The following is a 23,940-nucleotide window of genomic DNA, read 5'->3' on the forward strand; positions in this document are numbered from 1 at the left end:
AATTTGCAACTGCTTGTGACAGGCTACACTCTAAAAGTCTACCAGATCACACCGCAGCATCTGATGGAGTGATGTATCATTTTCATAGCAATGACTCTCACAGTTACTCAGTTTAAAGTGATTTATATCTGATCTATATATATCTATATTTTTTTTTCCGTATCTTTATCAACAAGTAAAACATTAATGTCTCATGTTGTATTCAGTTCACCTTTTCTCTTTTTGATTAACAGTTTTTTTTAATTCTCATAAAAAAAAACCTTCTAGGGATTCCTATATAAGGGTGGTTCATCACCTTTTCCCCTTCATCATCACCATCATAGTGTGACAATTTCATAGTATAAATATAATCACAGAATTGTTCTCTTAGCTCAGTGTTTTGATAATATGACATCTTCTGATAACAATATTTTTCACATACAAATTTAGCTGCTAGAGCCTCGAACTTCAGATGTATTAGCTCATATAGCACTGCGCTTCCTGCTACATCTGATGGAAGGGATAGGATTGTTAATTATCGGGCTGAAGTTTCCATGTGAAAAGTTTGTTTTAAAACAAGATAGATTTATTCCTTTCCAAAATTTACAGCATGGTTCTGCTGAATGGAATAGCCCTCCTCTGACAGTAATTACCATCAAAACAAGACTTCATTTCCCACAATGTCTCCTGTCCTGTCAAGCTGTCTCCTAGCTCTAAGATGGGTTTCAGGCCACACTGGTGTATCATAGCAGTTCTCATCTGAATAATAAAACATCATAGAATAGATCTCTTTGACTGCATTTCACTCACAAGTCATGACACTGCTGAGAATTGCTCTACATTGCCAGTATGGACTTAAAGTTTATTTTGGGGCACAGATGGACTAGTGGTTTAAGGTGCCTCCCATGTTCACAGGCGGCCAGGTTCAAATCCGGCCTGTTACCCTTTCCTGCATGTCTTTCCCCACTCTCTCATCCCTGTTTCCGTTTCTATCCGCTGTCCTCATCTGTCAATATAGGCACAAAAAAGCCCAAAATAAATCTTAAAAAAAAAAAAAAGTTAATTTTGAAATGCAAAATAAATTCATTTTAAACATGCAATAAAAACTGTGATTAGTTGCAGTCAATAATTTAATGCTTTGATAGCCCTAATCAAAGTTATGCTAATGAATCTCTGATTGACCATACAGAGATGTGCTAGGGTTCTAGGAAGGAGATAGGACTGACTAAGTTTTACGCATTTTACCACCTTTCAGGGAATTAATGCAGAGCTACACCTCAGACTGAGAGGATTCATGGTCATGTGCTCTCTCTGCTTCATTGATCCTAAACTCTGATATGAATCAGTCTGATGTCTGCTCATAGGGTTACAGAGAGGAAATAACCTAATCATCAATCCATTTAAAAAAGATTTGTAGGTACTTACAGCAATACAACTTTAAGTCCTCTTAGCGTAGAAAAGCAGAATTATCATGCTACTATCGCACACAGTCAACATTTATGGGGAAGTTAAATGAGGATGGCAGTTGCATCATGTTGTCCACAGAGTATTTTACAGCTATATATTTATGTTTAATATTTATGGTTGTGAAATTTAAAAAAGCATGAGGTAAATACCTTCTCCAGTCATTTAATATAAATGATCAAGTTTCTTTCCAGAGTAGGTATGTCATATTTTAGACATTTTCACTTCATGTCAACAAGGAAATTAAAGTGGGCGTCCTCTCTCCTGTGACTGGCTTTATTCATACTAAAACTGCAGTTATCCTCACGATTATAATGTCAAGGAACAAATATAAGGGATAAAATTCAATCCACTAAAATAAAATACACTTCAAGATGCCATTTTTAACATATTTATAGAGGTCTTTATCAATTTTTTTCTGTGTGTGTGGCTCTGAAAGCAGAAGTTGAACTATTTCAAGGTTTTGACAGAATGACTTGTCACTTCCTGTTCAGCTGTTTATGTGCGCATATGCAGCTTTTTCGCAGAAACTTCAAGTGCCAATATCATCACATAGTTGAGCATGAGCTTCCTCTTACTCTGGGTAAAATAACATCTTTGAATATTTAAAGTACAGCCTGTTTTAGAGCCACAGATTGGTTGATGCTGGTTAGTGTTAGTGTCTTTTTTAATGGGTGTCTATGTTTGGTTTGGTAGAGAAGAAAAACAGAGGTTTAGGTGGCTGAAGTTTGACTTAGTTGTTCTGTGGTTCAGATATAAGAGTGTTTTCCTGTTTGGATGAAAAACTGCTTCAAAGAAGAACAATCTGTGAATGTAAACCTTGATATATTTCCTTTCTCTCTTCACAATGCAGTACCATTTTTGTCTAAAACTATTAAAAATGCTCCATTTAGCCACACTGCTGCACCATTTATTCATAACTTAGACTCACACATTATTTTCATCAAACATGTAAACATCAGCCAGCTCTCCAAATATTAACACCAAATATGGATTAATTCAATTTTGGAGCACTTCTTTATTTTAACTCGACAGTATTGATCTGTTTATCAGTAAAGCTTAAAGTCTTGGACACCCAATGTCAGTAAATGTATTGTTGTTTTTGTTGTTCAACCTATTTTTCCAAATGTCACCAATGCCTTTGTGCAGTTTAGACAGTGATCTTTCTCTTTTGGTCAAAGATCTGTCAGTTTTTCTACTTTTTTTCTACCATGGATCATTTTATTATTCTTAGTGCTCAGTAAAAATGTTGCTTAAAGTTAGAATTACTAACATTTCCCCTTTTCCCACTGAGATTCGAGCATAAAGTTTCCCCGTTTTTTGTGTTTCTTCATTTTAAACTGTTAAAACACTTAACATGCAATAATATGTAAATAAATACCATATATTAAAAGTTCTAAGTATTGTGGAAAAATGGGCAAAAGCATGTACTCACACGACATTTTCTGGGCCCCTTTATGGTTAAAATAAGAAAAGAGCCCAGAATCTCAGATTTAATTTAAACAGTTTAAAAAAAACTTTTTAAACATGCAGTACATTGTACACAACTGTCAGATATTAAAGTACTCTAGAATAATGGGCAAAAGCACTTACAAGACACTTTCTGTGCCATTTATAGTTAAAATAAGAACGTGTCCTCTACAGGCTGAAGCCGTCTACTGCAATTTAATTATTTAGAAAAATCCACGTAAAAAGTCACGTATGTGGTGCCATCTGTCGTCACCACAGAGCTCAACAGTTACCATCCATTTATCTCTGAGCCCACAGCTGAAACTCAGGCTCCACCAATCAGGCTTTTTTGGCTAGAAATCTGCCTTTATCAGCTGTGAATATTGGCTATACAAACAAATAAGTCAATACAGTTTTAGGCTGGTTTGACAGATTAACATCAGCTCAAAACTTATTTTTCAATTGTCATCATTCCTTACGGTTTAAAGTCTGTTTTAAGACTGAATTTTGTAGGGATGCATGATCTTATCGGCCTGACATCAGTATCAGCATATATCAAAATTTCTGCCGATATTTACATCCAACATTTTGGCAGTGAAAATCAGCTTATATCGTCTGTAAAATTTGGCCATATTTTCTAATAAATTAGTGGAGTTTTGGGCTGGACTAACAGACCTATGTAAGTTGAGATCTTTTTTATATTCATCCTCATTCTTTAAACTTTAAAGTGTGCTTTCAGAAAAAATGTTTCTTTTTTATCCTCAAATCTTAAATTGTGTTCAAAGGACCGAATTTTTTGTTATGTCAAGCATGTTTAAGTACCAGTATCAGCTAAAATGAATCTGTAAATATCGGTACATCAGATATCCAATATTGTGCATCCCTAGAATTTTGTTAACGTGATTATCCTCAAGGTCTCAGTTGTGTGTTTTAGAGACTGAAGTTTTAGGTCTGAAGTACATTTAAATATCGGTATCGTTGTTGGCTAGAATTAATTTGTAAATATCAGATATCAGGAAAAATCCAGTATCGTGCATGTCTAAAACTATATCTTCTTCATGATCATATATTTTAATTTAATGTTCCATTGAAAGATGTTTTTTAAATTCACTATAAGCATTAGAGCCGGACATAATGTGTAAGGTTGGCCTTCCAAGGTGATATCAGTACTGCCCAGCTCTATTAATCCACCGTTTATAAGTGGCTCTTAGGAAATGCACTTTATCCTCTTTTTGCACTCAGTTTGTTAAAAGCAACATGGCCCTTTGATTAAGAAGTTACTGGGCCTTTTTGTAAAAGTAAATACATATATTTATGATCTTTTTAAAGGATGAATGTCTTCATTTTTGGAACAAGTGTACAGGAGGTTCAATAGCTAGTGTAGTAAGGTTGAAAAGTGCTAAAAACTAGATAAACACCTTGTTGGTTCCTGTATATTTGTAGGATTTGTTGAATATAAGAAACTGTAGCCATTATCTCTATGAAGTATGAAGCATGAAATCAACTGTCTCAGATGATACAGTCTACAAAATTGAAAATTCGACACGTGTGAATTCCTCTGCATCAGTTGATACAGAAGCAGGAGTGTCCGTGTTAAAGAGTGCTTGTGTCCGGCAGCAGCTGTAGACTGGCACGTTTTCGTCACAGATGATCAGGCGCTCGCACGGTGACAAAAACCGGACCTGAACTCCTGTCCGGATGAATCAGCGGATGCACTCATGCAGAAAAGTCCTCTCCCCGGTGAATATCCAGTTCCTCTTCCCCTCTTCTGCCGTGCATCCCCAGGACAAACCCTCTACCCCTCTGCTCTTTCCTTCTCCCTCTCTCTAACCTCCATTTCCCCCCCGCGGTTTCCCCTCTGTCTACCCAAACCCTCCCCCCTCCCTCCTCTTCCTCCCTCCTCTGCATCCACTCAGTTTATTTTGATTTTTCTAAATGTCACTACCAGCCACACTGTCTCTGTATTACTGGCTGGTTCACCACGCTCATCTGTTTCACTGGTGTTTTGTCTGAAAGATAAGAGGACAGTTATGAGTATTCATGTGCGTATGTATACACCTCGATGAGGCTGAGGGAGCGACAAACAGCCGCCTGTCATTACCATCAAGTTTCCGTTGAATCAGAGTGGCACCGAGGCAGGTCTGTTAGGGAGACTGTCTGGTGGCTTTAGAGCTGCAGGTTTGACTCCCACTGGTGTCAAAGTAGGCAGGGTAGAAAGAACTGGGTCTTAGGTCATTCATTTCTCTCTGCTACCCTCTTATAATTACAACCATATCTCACTGGTTGTAGTTAGGGATGTGCTTGGTTCCCTGTTTTAAGTTGGCACCCTTGTTAGAGGGCTCCAGAATTACTAGTCAGACTAATTATTAGCATCCTTATTGATTCAGACCCACAATCCTGGTCAAGTGCTATGTCAAACCTGTAACACAGCTGTCTACTTCTAGAAGCTATTGTAGGTTTGATTGCTGTTGATTGGTTGTTTGCAATCACATGATCCCAATGTCTTTTGGGGGTCAGAAAGTGGGGGACAGCTGTTAGGAATGAATTGGACCGGAGGAAACTTATTACCAACAGCCCTAATTGGATCTATACACTACAGTTATCATCAGAAAATGTCTACATGCATTGAATAGAATCCCTACACTTTTCCAAATTTTTTTTTTTACTTTTTAACAAGCTTGAAGGCTATCTGAATCAGAATTACTCAACCCTGTACCTCCTAGCATCCTCTAGCCAGATAAAGGGAGACAAGTCTTGAAGTCTTGTACTGAGCCAATAGGCTAGCTGAGCCTCTTTAAAGGTGCAGTGTGTAATATTTAGCCTATTAGCATTTAGCAAAACAAGCTTGGTTAAAATGAAACATAACATTTATAAGTAGATTGATCTAAATTAGTGTTGACATCTGATGAAACATTTTTTGAATTTATGTTTTAAATTAACTCAGAATAAGCCTTTTATTCATACATAGGGAGGGTCCCCTCCAAGGAAGCTTCCATCTTGGATTTTTGCATTTTGCCTGTTTCTATGGCACCATAGAAGGAACCAAATAACAGTTAAGCATGTATTGATTTTTAAACTTCACTGGTTCCCACAGTTATCACCAGAGAAATGAGCATCACACTCCAGAATTGACTGTTAGATGTTGATAGTCCCATTTTTGCACACTGTACCTTTAACATAAAAAAAATCTTCGTTTTGTCAAAAACTTTAAAAGCCAAATTAGTGCCAAATGAAGAGCCGTTTGGGAGCCAAATGTCTAGCTCCACTGAGCTGAGACAAATGATCTGGATCTCTCTTAAAAGAGACAGATTACCCATCACATGGAGAGAGGCTGGATGGACATCAGCTGAAGAAATACAGGGAAGATGGGAGTTTGATGTTCTAAACATGAAAAAAACTGTACTGAACAAAAACAGACCACTATGTGGAAACGGACAATACACAAGAGGGATGTGACACCGCTCATCCAAGCTTCAGACAGAGGCTTTTTTAAATCCTGCCTGCTGCTGTTTTACCGTGATTTTTTTTATAAAATTTTGTCTGAATATGTCACTACTTTCTACTTGCTGGATGAGACACAAAAGTAGCTTAGAATCAAGAATGTCCATATTTCACACATTTAACACTAGCATTGTCATAAAGATCTCAAAACATGGCTGTTTGGTAGTGTTTTCTATGCAGAAACCACTACTTGCCCCACAAGGCATGTTCTCCACTGCTGCATGATGTCATCTGCAAAGAACCTATATGGTATTAATGCTTACTACCTGGAGGTAAACAAGCATGGAGAACTGATACGACATAGATACTAAACAGTTCCACAGTATTTTGATCTAAAAATGTGACATTATTTTAAAGGAGAATCAAAGGCTGGCAGTGTTACCAATGCTAACATTAGCAAAACTTCCAGCCAGATTCACATTATTTATTCACTGGTTAATTACCATAAAATCTGCCATCTACAGCACACTTTTAATACCTTTCTTTGATCTAATGAGTTGACTGTGTCTTGTATACAGGGTTGACTTAAAGTGAAGAGAAATGCAATGCTACAGTTCGTTGAGCTGCTGCTGTGACACTGCATGAGACCTGGACCAAACGAAAAGCTGCCCAATTTTTAGTGTTTTCAAGCAGCCGCTTCACTGCTGAGAACATGCTGGAAGATGTAACAACACAGACCCTAGGGGTTTGGATTCACACCACTTTTTTAACTGCTTTTCCTCCTCTTTAGGCCCTTATAGTGCATTTAGAGAAAATAAGCAGTGTACAATTGAGTAAATAAACCTTGTTGAGTTCTTATTTGACTGAAAACGCTCATTAGTAAGCACAGAAAGTGATAGGCAGCAGAGGGCAGAGCGATTTGTGGTTTCTAAGTCTGTCTCATAAACACTATTACCACAGGCAGAGAGCTTAAGTACTGTACTATAGCTACTCCATTGAGACAGCAGCTAACTTACTAACTTAAATACACTACAGGTGAGGGATATCAAAGTGACCATCAGCCTGATATTTATTCTGCCCACAGTGAAAAATGTTTGGGAACCTCTGATCCTCACATATTCTACAACACAAGATAAATCATGATTAATCTAGAGAGAGTAGCTGCAAGTCACCCTGGTGTTACAGCGTCTTGTCTTATCATTACAACAGAGAAATGTATTTCTTCTTAGTCTCCTGTAAACCCATCCTCTAATATTCAGCAGACAGATCTGTTTCCCCAGTACTTCAAATGTTTTTATCATCGACATAATCCTTTTTTATATTTGTAAAGCAGCACAGCTACTGTAAGCTTTAAAACCATGCTGAAACCACACTGAGTGTACCTGTACGCTAACATGTTTTCATTTTCATTCACCTCGTGTTTTCAGCTTTTCTCTCTGAACTTTGTACATGAAGCCCGTGTGACACCCACACATGCAAATACCCCTCTGTGTTGTGTTTTCTATGGTTTCCCCCTTTGCCAGGTTGTGATTTCCTATAAATGCCTCTAGTATCAGTGAACTGACAAAATCAGTCAGAAGTGGAAGTGAAAATGGGTAAAAAAGTTTATTGTTGTACTTTTGCCCTTTTAGCTTTTTGAATTTTACAGCAGTGTTTACCTTCAGGCAACTTTTTTTCTTACTTCCTGCAACTGAGTACTACTGCTTCTAGGGCTGGGCACTAACCAAAACTCATACGTGGATAGTTTTTTAAGCTTTCACAAAATATAAAGATATTTTTCAAGCTGTCGTCATATATGTGTGTATATATATATATATATATATATATATATATAAAGAAATAATAAATGGTTGTTACAACATCAGAAAGCTAAACTGTGATGTTTTCCTTGTAAGAAACAAACAATATTAAAACCCGGTTAATACCACGGCAAAAGAACAAAAGTAGATCTTTCCAAGTTGGGTCCTACAGAGGAAAGGCAAGAGTCTTCCCTGTTAACCATTAAACACACATTTGAAACAGACCTACGAGTGTGCGTGATTATGTCATTGGAATGGCCACACCTATTTACTCTGCCGCGGCAGAAATCAGAATGGGATGGGTATTGACAACAGCTTCTGCAACTTTTACCAAGTGCCATCTAATGTTACCATATCATCATATAATCATGTTATTATAATATGATTGTATAATCAAACTCATCAGCATATAATAATATAATCATGTAATATAATCATATTCTATGGTGCTACTTTTACCCGTCCAGCTTTACTTTGATCTCATAAAATTATGATAACATAATTTACGGTGAAAACGGGACATTTAAAAGTGTATTGAACACTTTAGGACCAGGCTTCCCCCTTAAATTGTGCAATTGTTTTATTTTTTATTATTTTTTAAGATAAAGAAAACAGTGCACATTGGATTATGGATAACTCCTTTGCATTCTTGAAAATTCTTTGATCTTTGGCGTTGGAACAGTCTTCCAATGACTATAGAAGGTGTAGTATTCTTCAAAAATAGCAGTTTCAGGATCCTTCCTAGTCTTTGAGAATGTCATAATGATCCTTACTACCCAGGGTCAAAACACAAAAGTGGAGTGTCATATATAGATACAAAAGGCCTTTCTATCATTTGCTGGATGGGTCTAGAATTTAAAAAATAAAAATTAAAAATGTTGGCCATAAATCAAGAGTAAACCTGCTTCTAACCTGCTGGCATTTCAACACTACTTAGTTGTATGTGACTATAAAAACACGAGAGGTTTCTCCAATAAGCTGCATGTGCACATAAATATGCAAAAATATGTAGGCAGCATTTGGAAAAATGAGGGAAACTGACGAGCAACAAGGGGAATTTTTATGTGGCCGTTGTATTTATGCAATTTAGACAGTGTGTAGGAGTTTGCCCTCAATTTTTGATCATTAAAAACAATAAAATGTTTAATACTGGGGTGTCCAGAATTTCCATTTTTGTTGCCATAGTATCAAACAGGTATCAATATTATCTGATTTTTATAAATAATATGAAATAAACAGATGATTCTGATCTATTTTGACTGGACATTCAAATAGATTATCTTGTGGTATCCGCTTTTAGTGGTTCTTAAGTGTAAATGATCATTCTGCAGATCTGCAGGCCTGGGATCTAGTTTTTTTAATCAACATCCTTATTATTGATTTAAACGAAGTGAATCATACTTTGCTCTGCTCCACTTTCAACTTATTTCCTCATTGGCTTTGTGACTTTAGATTTGATTCTTTTTAAGGAAATTTGATTTATTTTGCAACTTTTTACTTCCCCTTGTCAACATAAAGATCAATTTGAACCTAAATGGATGGGCCAATATTACATAAAACACCTTTTTTTCTGCGCTTTCATCAGTGTAAGTCATGTACAACAGATGAAAATGTCTTTAAATTCATATGAAGACAAAACAGAGAAGAATGGATTGATTTGAATGTGATGTTAAAAAAAGTCCTTCATATGAATGTTTTTGCTCTTAAAGTGTGTAATCATTCAAAAGCCTTTTTCTACTTTTTCTGCTTTATAGAAGTTTGGTCCCTGCTTGTATTTTTCCCTGCTAACTCATAGATTTGTTCATCTACTAGAGTAAATAGTGCGTCTGTTTGCCACCTCCTGAAATACTCTCTCAGCGTAGGAGGGCTGATCCATTCATACGCTGAACAGCCAAGTTTCTGTTTTCACTTGTATTAAACTGTGCGATGGAAGAAGAGCCCTTTCACCTGTTCTCTGCGAGCTGCTGCCACGGTTCAGTTTCACTGAGAACTATGATTGATTGTTAAACTGGACTCGCCATGTAGCCAGAAAGACCCAACTGGGAGCGCTCAGGGCAGGGTTTTGTCTTACCGCTGAAGGGTAAGAGACTGTGGGTGGGTATGTGGGTATGTTTCTGTGTCTAGTCTACACACATTAAGAGCCATCAGTCAAACACAGTTAAATGTACAGTTAAGCATGTGAAAACTGAAACTAAATGAGAGAAAAGAGCAACCTGGTGTGTGCCATGTTCAGAGGCTGATGTCATCCAGGTTGAAATTTGTTCCTTTCCCAACCTCTTGTCTATTGGCTTTTGCCAGGATGGAAGTAAAACAGTCCAGTGCAAAGAATATGTGAGACAGTCAGGTTACCTAAAACATATAGTTTATCTAAAATGCAGGGACACATTGGTATTGGTTTGGTATTCAACATTTCTAATGTTCTGTGCAATTTTAATGTTTTTTTTTTCCAGTATTGCCCCCTTTATTTTATTTCTTTGCCTTTGTTTCATATTTTTGTTGAACACTTGTATTACTTTAAATAATTCCAGCAGTAACACTGTCAAAAGATTAAAGTTTTAATTCTCAATTAATCTCACAGTTTCTGTAGTTAATCACGGTAAAGCTCAGCCTTTTTATCACATCTTAAAATTCCCCTTTTTTGCATTCAAAACTGTTTTGTTTTTGTTTGTTTTTTTTGTCCATGAGATTTTTTCTACTGTCTTAAAGGGATACTTCAACACTTTGGCAAATTCGCCCATTGCCATAATCTCTATAGTCTTAGTAATAGGCTCTTAACTTTTAGTTGTTGGTGCAAGCTATTTTTAGATCGGCGGGACAGAGATACCAGCTGCTCTGCCAACTCTATGGAGTCTTATGGTAATTCTGGCTTTCCCTCATGAAACTCATCAAATATACAATCCAACAACTCCAAAACGCTCTTGTGGACAAGTTGTGACCTGCACATTCACCACGCTATGAAATAATAACATATAATTATGTAACATTACGAAACATGAAGCACATAGTCGGAACTTCTTTCCGAGTAAACCACTGGGCAGAGTGACACAGTGCACGCCTGTGGCAGTGGTAGTTCTGGCTTTGCATTTGCCTTTTAAACAACTCCGTCTCGTAGTGTTCCATGGTTATTTCACAGGGTGGTGAATGTGCAGGTCACAACTTGTCCACAAGAGCATTTTGGAGTTGTTGGACACCCTAGTATTAAACAAGTATCCCTTTAAGCTAAGGGTAATGGATTTCTTGTTTGACTACAGGCCTCCTTTTACAGGTAGACTGATGATTTTAACATGAACTTATAAGATACAATATGTTTATTACACCTATTATTATGTAAGAGGTCGCTAATTTAGAAAGTGTGATCTGCAGCTTGAAGATGCTGTTCTGTTGCTGTATTTCATCCACATTTTATGCTGCTTATTTGTGATGGACTATGATTATTCTCTGCCATCAGCTCCCTCCATTCACATTGACTTTGGTCCATTTATATTATGTTTTAATAAAGGATTGGTGGGGCGGAGTAGCAGGGAATCACTTCCATGATTCACCTCTACTCTTGACATCATCTTTTTTTTCGTTTTTTGTTTTTTAGGACCTCCTTTTGGTATAATTTATATACAGTGTGTTTAAAAAAGTATCACTATAGCCTTTAAATATAAAGACTAAGGAATAAACAGATCAACCTTAACAGATATGACAACTTGTGACAGCTGACCCACACCTGGGAACCCAGCTTTAATTGTCCCTTTTTGCTGTTTAAACTCCCCCATGTAAACAGATCGAGGCGGCACAACCACCTTAAATCCTCATCAGCAGTGACGGGCCCTGCAGGCGTCCCTGCAGCCTGATAACAATAGCCTCAAACACATCGTCTCTTTATACACCTCGCTTGTTTTACACCGCTAAATGACCAAACTGCTTCAGGGAGGACGCTCTGAATTTAATGAGACACCAGCACTCCACCTGAGCAGCTTATCTGAGCGTGTATCAAGCTGAAATATTTCTTTTAGTCGCTTCCTTAATGTTAACTCTTGTCTTGTATTTACTTGTTTTTTTGCTGCCCCACACCAGAGTTTTTTCAGAAAAGAAAGCAGAGGGCGTTTCTGAAAAGGAAGTCTTTTTTTCTTTTTTGTGTCAAGTCTTTGCACACTTATAATGACTAATTTTAGCTGGAGTACACACTGTGTAGAGAACAGCTCACAACATCTGTGTGCTTCAGTCATTATGAGTCCACTTTTTACTCTACTTCACTTAAACATACTGTCCTGCAAACATGCAGTGCACAGGACGTGCTTCTGTCATTGACAAAGGGGTGGAGGGTGGTGCTTGTTGCCTGTTACTCATTACAAATGCTCCATAGCCTCAGGAACTGTTAGCCCGTGTAAAACAGCAGGGCCAAATGTCAAACATGTTGCCCTGATTTTATTAACACCAACTACACACTCGTGACCCCGTATTGACCCAACATGCAGCCATGCAGATTCAAGTATGAGTGCAAAGTAAAGCATGAACGAGAAGTGAAAGAGAAATGATCAGTGACAATATACTGGCTCGTACAAGGCCTAATGAAGTGCGTTATATAGCTGAGAGGTTCATGAAAGGAGTTTGCATTTATGCTTATTAAAGACACAGGAATCTTTGGTTTTTTTATTATTCTGGCACCTTCCATGGCCAAAAACTACCTGCTTAGGCTTAGTTGATTTTGTCTTGTGATTTTCATCTTTTTAATGAAAATTCTCAGTTCTCTAACAGTTCATGAGTTCACTGATCAAATCTTGTCAGTGGGTTTTTTTAGGCTATCTTTGCACAATGTTGTTAACCAATTTACCACCAGCAGCAATGTTTAAAGACACAAAAATATAAATAGATATAATAACTTGTCTTTTTAAGGTGTGGTTTGCTTTTATAGATCATAAAGAGACATCAATCTTGATTTCAGTCGGCTCCATAACCCATAAAAAGCACCCACAGGAGGTTTAAGCTGCAAATATGATGGAACAGCATGCCTCTAACTCTCTTACAGCCCCTTTTGTAAGGGTTATGATGCTGAAATATATTGTCACAGTTAAAGGCTCTAGTATGGACATTTTTCAGTTGGTCTGTTTATGGTTAGACTGGTCGGCTTCTTTAGTCTACAGTGAAATATCTCAATCAGTATTTCATTATTTAGTGATTCATTATCCCTAGAGGTTAAATCCGGCTGTGGTGACTAAACAGCCTGTAATCTGGCACCATCTAAATGCTGAGACTTTTTTGTATTATTTGAATATCTTAAAAATATATCTTTAAAAAAATCTCAGGCGGATTCATAAAGCTATTCTTAAGCAGCAGAATTGTTTAGACTTGTGTTCTTCATTTGATAAATGCTTTTTCTTCCTGGTAAAAATCAGCATGTAAGTACTGCCATTGTGAGCTTCAAACACCAAACAAACTGATAGAATTACAAGGTAAGTGGGTTCTAGCTGTACATTCATATTTAACACATTTACATGAAAGTGATATTAGTCATCTTTTGCAACTCTAGCTCATCAGTTCCCAACCAGAGGACCTGGTATTAACTAAAATCCGGATAAAATGTTTATTAAATATTTTATGCAAAGACCTTTTAGTGAGAAAACTGTGTTGATGTGTTTTCTTAAGGTTTTTTAAGCAAACAATTAAAATCAATGTTGGTTTTGAAAGCAGCGTATCTTTTTTCTTTTTTTGGGGGGGGGGGGCACCTTTTCTCAGATTAAAGTGAGGTACCAAGGAAAAGATTGGGAGCATCTGCTCTAGCTGATACCCAAATTAGAGGTGGGCCAGGACACTTTTTTCCAGTTCCAATCCAATTCAGATACACATGTTCCAACATCCAATTTAAATTCTGTTATTTTTTAAAATCATATTTAAGATTTTTTTTAGTAATATTATGTGTAAGGTTATGCAAAACTCTAGTTAACTTGAAACTATATTTCTTATTCAAAGACCAAAAATATTTTAAAATGCATAAAACTTGATAGTAGTCTCATAAACTTATTTAAACTTTGTGCAGGCTTTACATAGAAACAGGTAGCAGCAATGAATATAATGTTTCCAAATTAAACATTTGAATCTGCAGTGCAATGTTGAAATAGAAGCAACAATAGTAGACAGCAGCAGTGCAGGAGCAAACTGAATGTTTAAAATCAACGTGTTTAACTGTATTAAAAGTAAATATGTAGAAAAAATATCAACAAAAATGTTAAAGAATACTCTTCAAATAGGTGAACTACAAATATTCAACTAAACAGGATTTATCTAAGGAGTTCTGCAGCAGGAAGCAACAAATGCGATGTTTGGAAATTAAAAATGACCAAAGGTGCAAGCTGCTTCTGAAAAACACTACCTACATTCACAATAAAGGAACTACAGACTTTTACAGTAAAGGATTTGTCTGAAGTACCACATTTTTCTTTGATTTACGTAGCCTAAGCAGTCAGCCTCGCTGTCAGTCTTTCAGGCTGCCACTGTGACCTCGCTTACGCCGCAGCCCAATTCTTTGACTCACCATGGGCTTAAAGACAAAAGAGTCATGAGTGCAAACACAATATTAAACTATTGTTTCTGCCGTTGTAATACGAGTCGCTGCAGCTCATATAAAAGCCACAGACAGGACAACAGAGTACGGTCGCTTAATGTTGCTGTCAGTGATATCAAACTTATAGAGAAGAGAACACACTTTTTACCTCATTACTGTGCTGCACATGAATCACACAGACACAAACAGTTGGTGTTTGGGTTGTTGTATGACTGCTCTTTAGTGTCTGAGTGAAATACGATGATTACTGGACTCAGACTGAACTGTTGTCTCAACATATGAATGCTACTGCGCCATGCATCCACGGCCTGGCAAAAACTTCGCTACCAGTCCAATGCCCAACATAAAAATCACATAAATATCAGACCTGATTGGATCATATGTGGCCTGTCTTTAACCCCAACGCCGAGTTACTGTAACATTAGACAGACTTTATTGTTTTCCATCCATCTGTGTGCATTCAGGTCTTTCATGTGATCAAAATATCTCAAGAATGCTTAAACAGAAACTTAACACAAATCCCACTCTGACTCCAGGTTAAACAGATTTAATTTTTTAGATCAAATGTTAAAGGTCAAGGTCATGGGGCTAATGTGCATCACTTTCTGGTAAACACAATAGTTTAAGAACACCTTGTAGGATTTTCTTCAAACCTTGCCGACTGTGCACTCAGACTCAAGGATGAACTGATGAGATTTTGGAGGTAAGAAGAAGGTCATTGGCCTCATGGTCAGCTCTTGATTATGACATTTTTATGAATCACACTACCCCAAAAACACTCCAGCCCTTCTCCTTTACCAACTGTAACTTCACTGTCTGGTTGATGTGTACCTCAAAGAGGCATATCCACCAGCTGGTAGATTTTCTAGCTTTTGCAGTAAAGAAAGCTTAAAACAAGGTGACAAATAAGTGACAGACTGACAAACAAAATTTCTCAAATGTTCATTTTTTTATGTGTTTTTCATTGGGTTGTGTTTATTGCTTTGCTTGTCAGCAGTGTTAGTAATCCAGACACTCCAAGTGCTTCTCCATCAACACTGCAAGCTCTCTGAATATTTAGTGCGTACATGAAAACGCCTCCACAGACTGTCACAGGTGTCTGTTTTACATGTGTGTTTGTGTATTTGGTGTCCATGTCCTCTATCTCTGTGTCTTCTCCTCCTGGTTTAGCCCAGCCTCTCTTTCTCTTCCTTCCTGGGCCGTGGTATCCGGGGACGCCCTGACCTCTCTGTTACCCCGTCTCACCAAACCCCTCTGACATCAAAATAAGTCTAACATGTAAAGCTGCAGCAATCAGGGGCAGCTTCAGAGCCATCTTTTATTAACAGCAGCATTAAAAATTCACCTACACTCGTCCCCTCTTACGCGTCAGACATCCCATCCACTTCTCATCCATTACTCTCCATTCTTCAGCGAGTGGAGCAGACCAAGACTTGAGTCTTCAAGGTGCAGAAGGGAAACACATCCTCACCTGTACCTGTATATGTTAGCACAGAAGAATTTAGTTCTACGCCATGTGTGCAAAGAACATAACACTGCACTTTAAGCTCAGTGATTTATTTTTGTTTTAGCCATAGCTCTGTTATTTTCATGTCTCTGTTTAACACCTTGAGTGTCAGGATTTCTAGGTGTTCCTTCTGGATTTCCTTCATCCTTCTCTTCATCCTTTAGGACAATCCTTAAGTTTTTAATAATACTGAGAATACTAAACAATGGCAATGGACCCTGGTCACATTATTCAGAGCATTTCTAGGTTTTCTTCAAGCATTTATCAAATTTTAGAAGATATAGAGTCCTGATCTTTTTTTTTCTTATCTATTTCCAGTAAATGTTTAACACATCTTTGTTTTATGTAAATCAGATCTTTGCTTGTTTAAATTTAATTGAAAACAAATTGCTTTTTGCAGTTCTTTTTGCAAGAAGTTACTGCCTTTGCAATTTATTTAGACATATTTGGGGAGCTCTAGAAAATGAATAAGGTACATTTTTATGAGAAAAAAAACACGTTTTTTGAGTTTATTAAGTTGCACATTTACAAGAAATAAAATTCAGAAATTCTGGGTTCAAAGGCTGGATGCTAATGATAATGTGATCATTCTTGGCTAACATCTCAAGAATTTCCTTCATACTCATACTTGTGAAAGGTGAACAGCTCCATCCAGATTTATTTTCTTCCATACAATAGGCTATTTCCAACTTTTAATCGTAGAAATTCCATATTGTGGTTTTTGAAAATTAATTTCTTTACAAACTGGATTTTTTTTATTTTTTCCCCCTCAAACTTTTAAAACTTGTCAACCAGATTTTTTTGACCTTTTAAACTTCGATTTTTTTTCTCTTAAACTGGAAAAAAATATTTTCTTCTAAATAAATTTTTTTCTTAAATTTTAAAGAGTGGCTCTAAATAAATATGCCATTCTAGCAATAAGCCTAAAAAATCATCTCTTAATTATTTCCAAGAGTTGAGCAAAATGTTGTTTATGTGTCTACATGGAAAAATGAATGGGAGTCAGGTTTTTGTTTGCACTGAGCACAATATAATGGACCCTAACTTTTGCAGGGATCCGTCTCAGTACTTTGATGAATAAGCATGGTTTTATGTCTTAAAACATCTTTTAGCTGATGTTGATTGGCCTCAAAGAATTAACATCATAAAGCTTAAAGATGGAACATTTGTTTCCTTTCAGACAATGACTTTGATTTACCAGCTGGCTCCACTGATAGTGAAAAACTGCATTTGCATGATGACAGCCATCTGCTGAGCTTGTGTTGTGTAGTGCAGTGGTTCTCAGATGGCATGGTAAGGCACACTGGTATACCATGAGGCAGGTTTAGGCGTGCTGTGGGAAGTTGTACAACCATATTATATTACTAAAACTATTTGACGACTTAAGGTGCTTTATCACGTGTGAAAGGCTATTTTGCATTATGGTGTGCCTTGAGATTTTAGCTTGATCTTAGGTGTGACTTAGAATAATTAAGTGTGAAAACCACTGATGTAGTGTATTCCCAGGAGTTAGGCACACCTACTGTGACATATTTTAGCTGCTCTGATTTGCCTGTGATGAATAAATCACCCTCTGTGTGTTTTTTAAAGGTTCTGTTTCCCAAACTCCATCTATTGACTGTTACCCGAATGGATGTAAAAGATCCTTTAATTTTATTCTGTTGTTTTTGCATTTATGAACCACGTCAGGTATGCAGTTAATATGAAGAACAATCACTGACTATATTCTCCTCTCTGTTTCCCTAGGAGGATGTTCCCTTTCCTGAGCTTTAACATCAGTCTTCTGGATCCGACCGCTCACTATAACGTCTACGTGGACGTTGTTCTGGCTGATCAGCATCACTGGAGGTACCAGGGCGGCAAGTGGGTCCAGTGTGGGAAAGCAGAAGGCAACATGCCAGGTACATTTACGTCACAATAAATCTCAAAACCATGAATCTATACATCATTCTCTTGTCTGTCAAAATGGAAACATGTTCATATAAAGGTTAAAAAAAAAACCTTACATTCACTTATAACAGTAAAAATTTGTTACAAAACACTTTTTTTTTTCTGTGATACCCAAAAGTTATTTTTTGACTTCTTGCTCTCTCAGCTTGTTTCATTTGCAAAAGTCAAACTAAACAGACTGTAACTTTATTTTTAAGAAACATTTAAGAGATGAAAAGATGTCAATCAATGATCAAACGTTTACTCAAGTTTACTCAACTTTATACAATTTTTCTGCACTTGTTCTTACTTTGGTTAGTTTATGCAACTTGTCCTCTTATTCAATTTAATACAGTTGTTGTCATGAAAAAAAAAGTATATTACTGTGAAAAAAAATTTAAATCTGTCCTTCTTGTTCTAGCAATGCTTTTTAAAGTAATAACAAATGAGTAATATTACTTTTTTGTAATTTTATAAACAGGTCATTTCTCTGTCATTCCATGATTTAGTTTAATAGAAGAGATCATGAGCAGAGCAACAATTTTAGCACATACATTTAGTATAATAAATGCATTATTTATGTTAGTATTTAACCCATATTTCAAATTAATAGATGGATAGATCCTTTATGGATCACTTGGGAAATTCAGAAGACTACTGACAGAACTTTGCTGCAAGTACAGTCTACTTTTTACAAGTAGTTGAAATGCAAAGTTGGCCTGAGAGCTTCTTACTCGTAGAACACCACAGTAAACTGATATAATCTCATAAATCAGTCATCTTGCCACAATGTTTGATGAAAAGTTCACACTCTTATTTTCCCAGGGGGCTCCAAAGTGATCAAATAACAGCCAGTAAACCGAAGCGTGCTGAGGTGGTCAGCTCAGCTCTGTTTGACATGGGAGACATTGAGGAAGTGGTTTCTATAGCAGTGATGTCTCTAACCTATATGCATACTGTGGAGAAACCAATATGTGCATTATGATGCAAGACACGTGTGAGAAGATTCAGGGACATTTTGATGTTTATGTTTGTTTTTTTAAGTTATTGGCTTCACAGAACCTTCTGCAGAGATTGAATAAACAATAGAGGGGATTTAACATTTTGGGTGAAATTTTCCTTTACAGTTTTACTGGCTAAATGAGGGCGTTTAAGTCAGAGCCCTTCTCCATCCACAGCTGTTTAAGCTTCAGCAGACTAGATTTAAAAATATACATTAATTATTTGGTTTAGGAGTTATGAATCACAGATTCATGTGAAGCAAGTTAAACTGAAATTCACCTTTGACTGTCAGTTTAAAAAAAATGCCTCCTCCACTCTAAGCAGCCATCATAAGACCCCGAAAACTTTATTTCAACTCCCATTGTCAAAACATTTATCTAATTTTTAAATCCACATTTAAACCAGCAGGATAAAAACACATTAAGCCAACTAAACGAGGTGAGAAAATGTTACATTAGGATGTATTTAAGGTCTGATTGGTGAAATTACTACTAGGAGAATGAAAATACATCGTCATCATGATGCTCAAATGAAACTTCAAGAACATAATGGTTGCTTTTGTTCAGAAACTTGAATGAATGCAGTTGTTTAGAGGTAAAAATGTGTTTCTCTCCTAGCAGTATAAGTTAATATTACATCAGTTGCATTTTACTTTAACATTTTTTAGAAATGCATGGATTATGAAAGTTAGGGATGCACTAATACCACATTTTTCTGGACCAAGTAGAAGTACAAGTAAGAACATTTGGGTACTCACTGATACCAAGTACAAATATAAGTACTTTATGGTACCATAACTCTTCTTAACATTATTTTAAAGTTTGTCTTATTTTCACCAGATGTTCCTCATTTCTCTGTATGACTACGTCTCAGTGCATAGTTTTAGTCTCCTGTACTTTCTTCGTCCTCATTTGTGTTTAAATACACCAAACTGCAGACATGACTCCAACTTTGACTCCAGACTCACATATTTAGAGGCTAACATCATGCTTTTAATTGATTCTGGGTGCAGTATCTGCAGTGTTTATGAGTGTGAGGTTTGGTATCAGCACTAATACCCGATACTGATATTGGTATCTGTGCATCTCTAGTAAAAATAGGCTACGTCCAATATTTACATATTTACTCATGGTTGACCATGAAATCAGGTTAGTTTGTCCAACAGGTCACTTTTTCTACCCAGTGAGAAATCTCTTATTTGCTTCAACATTTCACGAGATACCATCATAACATTTCAGTCAGTAATGTTCAAGCATTTATTTTGGCAACTTAACATGTTTGTGTGGGGCTCAGACTTACCCACTCCTTAGATTTATTTTACATGCAGACCATCCCCGAGCCTGCAGATGGTTGCTGGGGTGGAAGTGGGTTGAAGGTGAGGGTGTAAGGCAGAACTGGCGAATTCAGAGCACAGGAAGAGAATGGCCACTAAATTAAGAGGATGGGTGTAATGTGATTTGATTATGATGCATGTCAGGTGTGACTGCAGGCCACACTTCACTGATTGGGCACAACAGATAAACTATTGATATCTCTTCATGCCATGGCTCTTACTGACGGCTTGGTGGTGATACATTACGACATTATAGGTGGTTTTGGTAGATTTATTTGCCAGCTTCCTCCATGTTATTAGAGCGTACAAAGGAATCAATCTTTTATACGATATAGATAAACAAAAAAAGGGGAAATTTGAAAGTTGGGTTGTGAAAGTGTGAATTTTTAACTGTACTGTGTTACAGCACTTCTAATTTCAGGCTTGAGGAGGTTTGGTGTAGATTTTCAGGATGAAAATCAGCTTTATTGGCCAAGTATGCTCATGCAACAAGGAATTTGATTCCGGGAAGCTTTGCCTCCTCAATGAAAATAAACATTAAATCCAAAAAAAAAAAAAAAAACAGAAAAAAAAGTATAAAGAATTAATATTTTAAAACGTACAAGCTCTTGTAGGTATTATTTCTAGAGTGTACAAGTCCGTGTGCATTGATAATTTGGTTGCAAAAGGTGCGAGAATGCTGAGTAAACATGATCAGAGTGTAAAACATGCAAGGATGTGGGCAGATCTACGTGAGGTGGGTAAGATAATTTAATGCTGAACAATGTAGAAAAAAAAAACATCTCACTGTTTTTTTTAGTTGAATGGTGATACACAACATACATCTCAATGTTCTTTTATGTAAAGAAATAACAGAAAGTCAGGTTTAAGCCAAATCCACATGATCATACGTCAAATTTCACACTACTACTTTATTAACAGGGACAGTTAAATGTCATCTTGTACATAAAAAAATGACATAAATAAACTAGATTTTCTTGTGGTTCTGACTGTAAACAACCTTTTTACTGAGCATTAGGCCTGGCATCTTTCTGATTTTATTTCATTCACCATCCCATTCAACTATAGATAGAAAAAGTCTCAACAATCCAGAACCTTTCAGTCAAACTTGTGGATTTTCTTGGACTAAAAACACATGTTTAGGCCTTCAGGAGTTTGAATAAAAATAACAACAGTTAATTAAAAAAACAAGATTGATTTCTTTAAAAAAATACTTTTTCTTCTGGGGGTGCTGAAAGACCTTCAAATCCACAGTTCAAATAACTGAAACTGATCTTTATGCTTAACTGAAAGCAAAACTTCTTTGACAGTATTAGTCACGTTTTCCATATAGACTTGAGTGCAGTGAGCAGAAATTTTAGCTGATTTTTCAATAAAAGGCATGGCTAAAAAGGGTCAAGCTCAATTTTTATAGCATCTGATTTGTCCAGAAATATATAACCTATAGTTTTATCTATGTAAACCTCCCTTAGACTAATCACAAAATGATGCGCAAATTCAGAAATGTCTAGCGCCCATTCCAGCCATCCAGTTGCCATTTGTTCACGAGGAGTGATAAAGCTTATTTGAACTTTATCAGACTGCTTTAAATCAGATTTATTCGAACAGTAATTTCCCAAACTGAAACTATTTCATCCTGTTCACACCTTTAAGAAACATCACATTAACCAATTTGATGCTCAGTGGCTTATTGATGAACCTGTAACCACAATAATCTCAGTGACACTGATTTTTAGGGTGTTGTCACACATGTATCAGGTATTATTGAAAAGTGACAGCTGATGTGATACAGTTGTGGAACATGTGGTGAAACAATTTACTCAATTAGATCAAATATTTCGTAGTGTGGTGTGCTGTTAGGAGGTTAGCGGGTTGTTGTGGTTACACTGTGAAAAATTAAAACTCTCAGGTTGTAAACAAACAATATGGTAGAGGAAACAGTCTTTCATTTCAAATTATTGATCTTAATACAGAAAATATGCTTTCTAACCTCTTTAGTGAAAATCTGTCCAATTACAACTATTATTGCTTATTTTGTGCACTTTTTCCTCACAGGAAACAGGATGTACATGCATCCTGACTCTCCAAACACCGGAGCTCACTGGATGAGACAAGAAGTTTCCTTCAGCAAACTCAAACTCACCAACAACAAGGGCAGCACCAACAATGTGGCACAGGTACGCTGTTCTTTCTTTATTTTTGAGATTTTACTTCCTGTTTGTTCATGTCACAGCAAAATTAACAGTAGTGCTTACTCAGTGGTTTGTAGTAAATAACTTTTATTTCAAAGAGTTGGTTTTGAAGCTACAATATTTAGAGTTTTTACACTGAAATGGCCATATTACTTAACAAAGGATTTCTCCTGTGTTGTGCTAATTTTTTGTGTATTTCCGCATTAACTCAATTATTTTCAACCTTTTTCAAGCTAGAGACGACTTTATTCTCTGCCATCAAAAAATCAAACTAAAGAAAACTGTAGGGCTCTTTTTTAACTCCAAAGGGGATCCATTGTTCACCAAAAAAATCAGGCTGTTTGGAAAACTTTATACTTACTGTAAGAAAAAAAAGCAGGTTAAAGACACTTCTACCAAGACTCAGCCACCACCTCTTTTATTTTTTTATTTTTAAAGCTATATTATTGGGGCATTTTGTGCCTTTATTCATTGAGGATAGTGAATAGAGATGGAAGCAAGGATAAGAGAGTCCCGACACAAGCCGGACTTGAACCCAGGTTGCCTGTATACATAGGGCGTGCCTTCACCATTAGGCCATCTGCGCCCCTCCACCTCTTTTTTTTGGCTGCTATTATCACGAACCCAGTTTGACTCTAGTCAAAGACATTTCTTTCTCCCTTTTTCATCACATCCTGTCTGATTCTTTTTTTGTTTGTTTGTTTTTTTGTTTTTTTTTAAGATTTATTTCTAGATTTTTGGGCCTTTTCATGCCTTTATTTGATAGAGGAAGGACAGTGGATAGACTCAGAAACAGGAAAGAGAGTGGGGAGAGACATGCGGTAAAGGACCACAGGCCAGATTCGAACCCGGGCTGCCTGCGTACATGGGTAGAGCCTTAAACCACTCGACCATCTGTGCGCCCCTGTCTGATTCTTCTGACTGTTTTCATCAGATAAAGACAGAAAAGTCCAAGAATTACCTAATAAAGAATAACAAATATTTCGCTGACCTTGTCTTCTCTGCAGATGATCGTGCTCCAGTCGCTCCATAAGTACCAGCCTCGTCTTCACATCGTGGAGGTTAAAGAGGATGGGTCTGAGGATCCTTTCTTGTCCTCTAAAGCTCAGACCTTTATCTTCCCCGAGACTCAGTTCATCGCTGTGACGGCTTATCAGAACGCAGACGTAAGTCCAAAGAATGATTTGTTTTTAAGCTTTAAGCCTCTATTAGATACTATAGTACAAGCCACTCACTACGAGGTCTATAACCTAAGGGACATGACCACAAGGCACCCCAAGAAGATTGTGTTATAT

At 36.8% G+C, this 23,940-nt stretch overlaps 1 protein-coding gene across 1 annotated transcript in view; it reads left to right on the plus strand.

The window, feature by feature from the left end:
- Positions 1-23,940, plus strand: part of tbx21 (T-box transcription factor 21) — a 38,527-nt gene that overhangs the window by 8,313 nt on the left and 6,274 nt on the right. Inside the window, exons 2-4 of the mRNA XM_041815923.1 lie at positions 17,936-18,090; positions 22,509-22,630; positions 23,653-23,811. Of these exons, the coding sequence (XP_041671857.1) occupies positions 17,936-18,090; positions 22,509-22,630; positions 23,653-23,811 (436 nt within the window). The remainder of the gene's footprint in view (positions 1-17,935; positions 18,091-22,508; positions 22,631-23,652; positions 23,812-23,940) is intronic.

This window comes from Cheilinus undulatus, linkage group 20 (assembly GCF_018320785.1).
Source record: "Cheilinus undulatus linkage group 20, ASM1832078v1, whole genome shotgun sequence".
Lineage (NCBI taxonomy): Eukaryota > Metazoa > Chordata > Actinopteri > Labriformes > Labridae > Cheilinus > Cheilinus undulatus.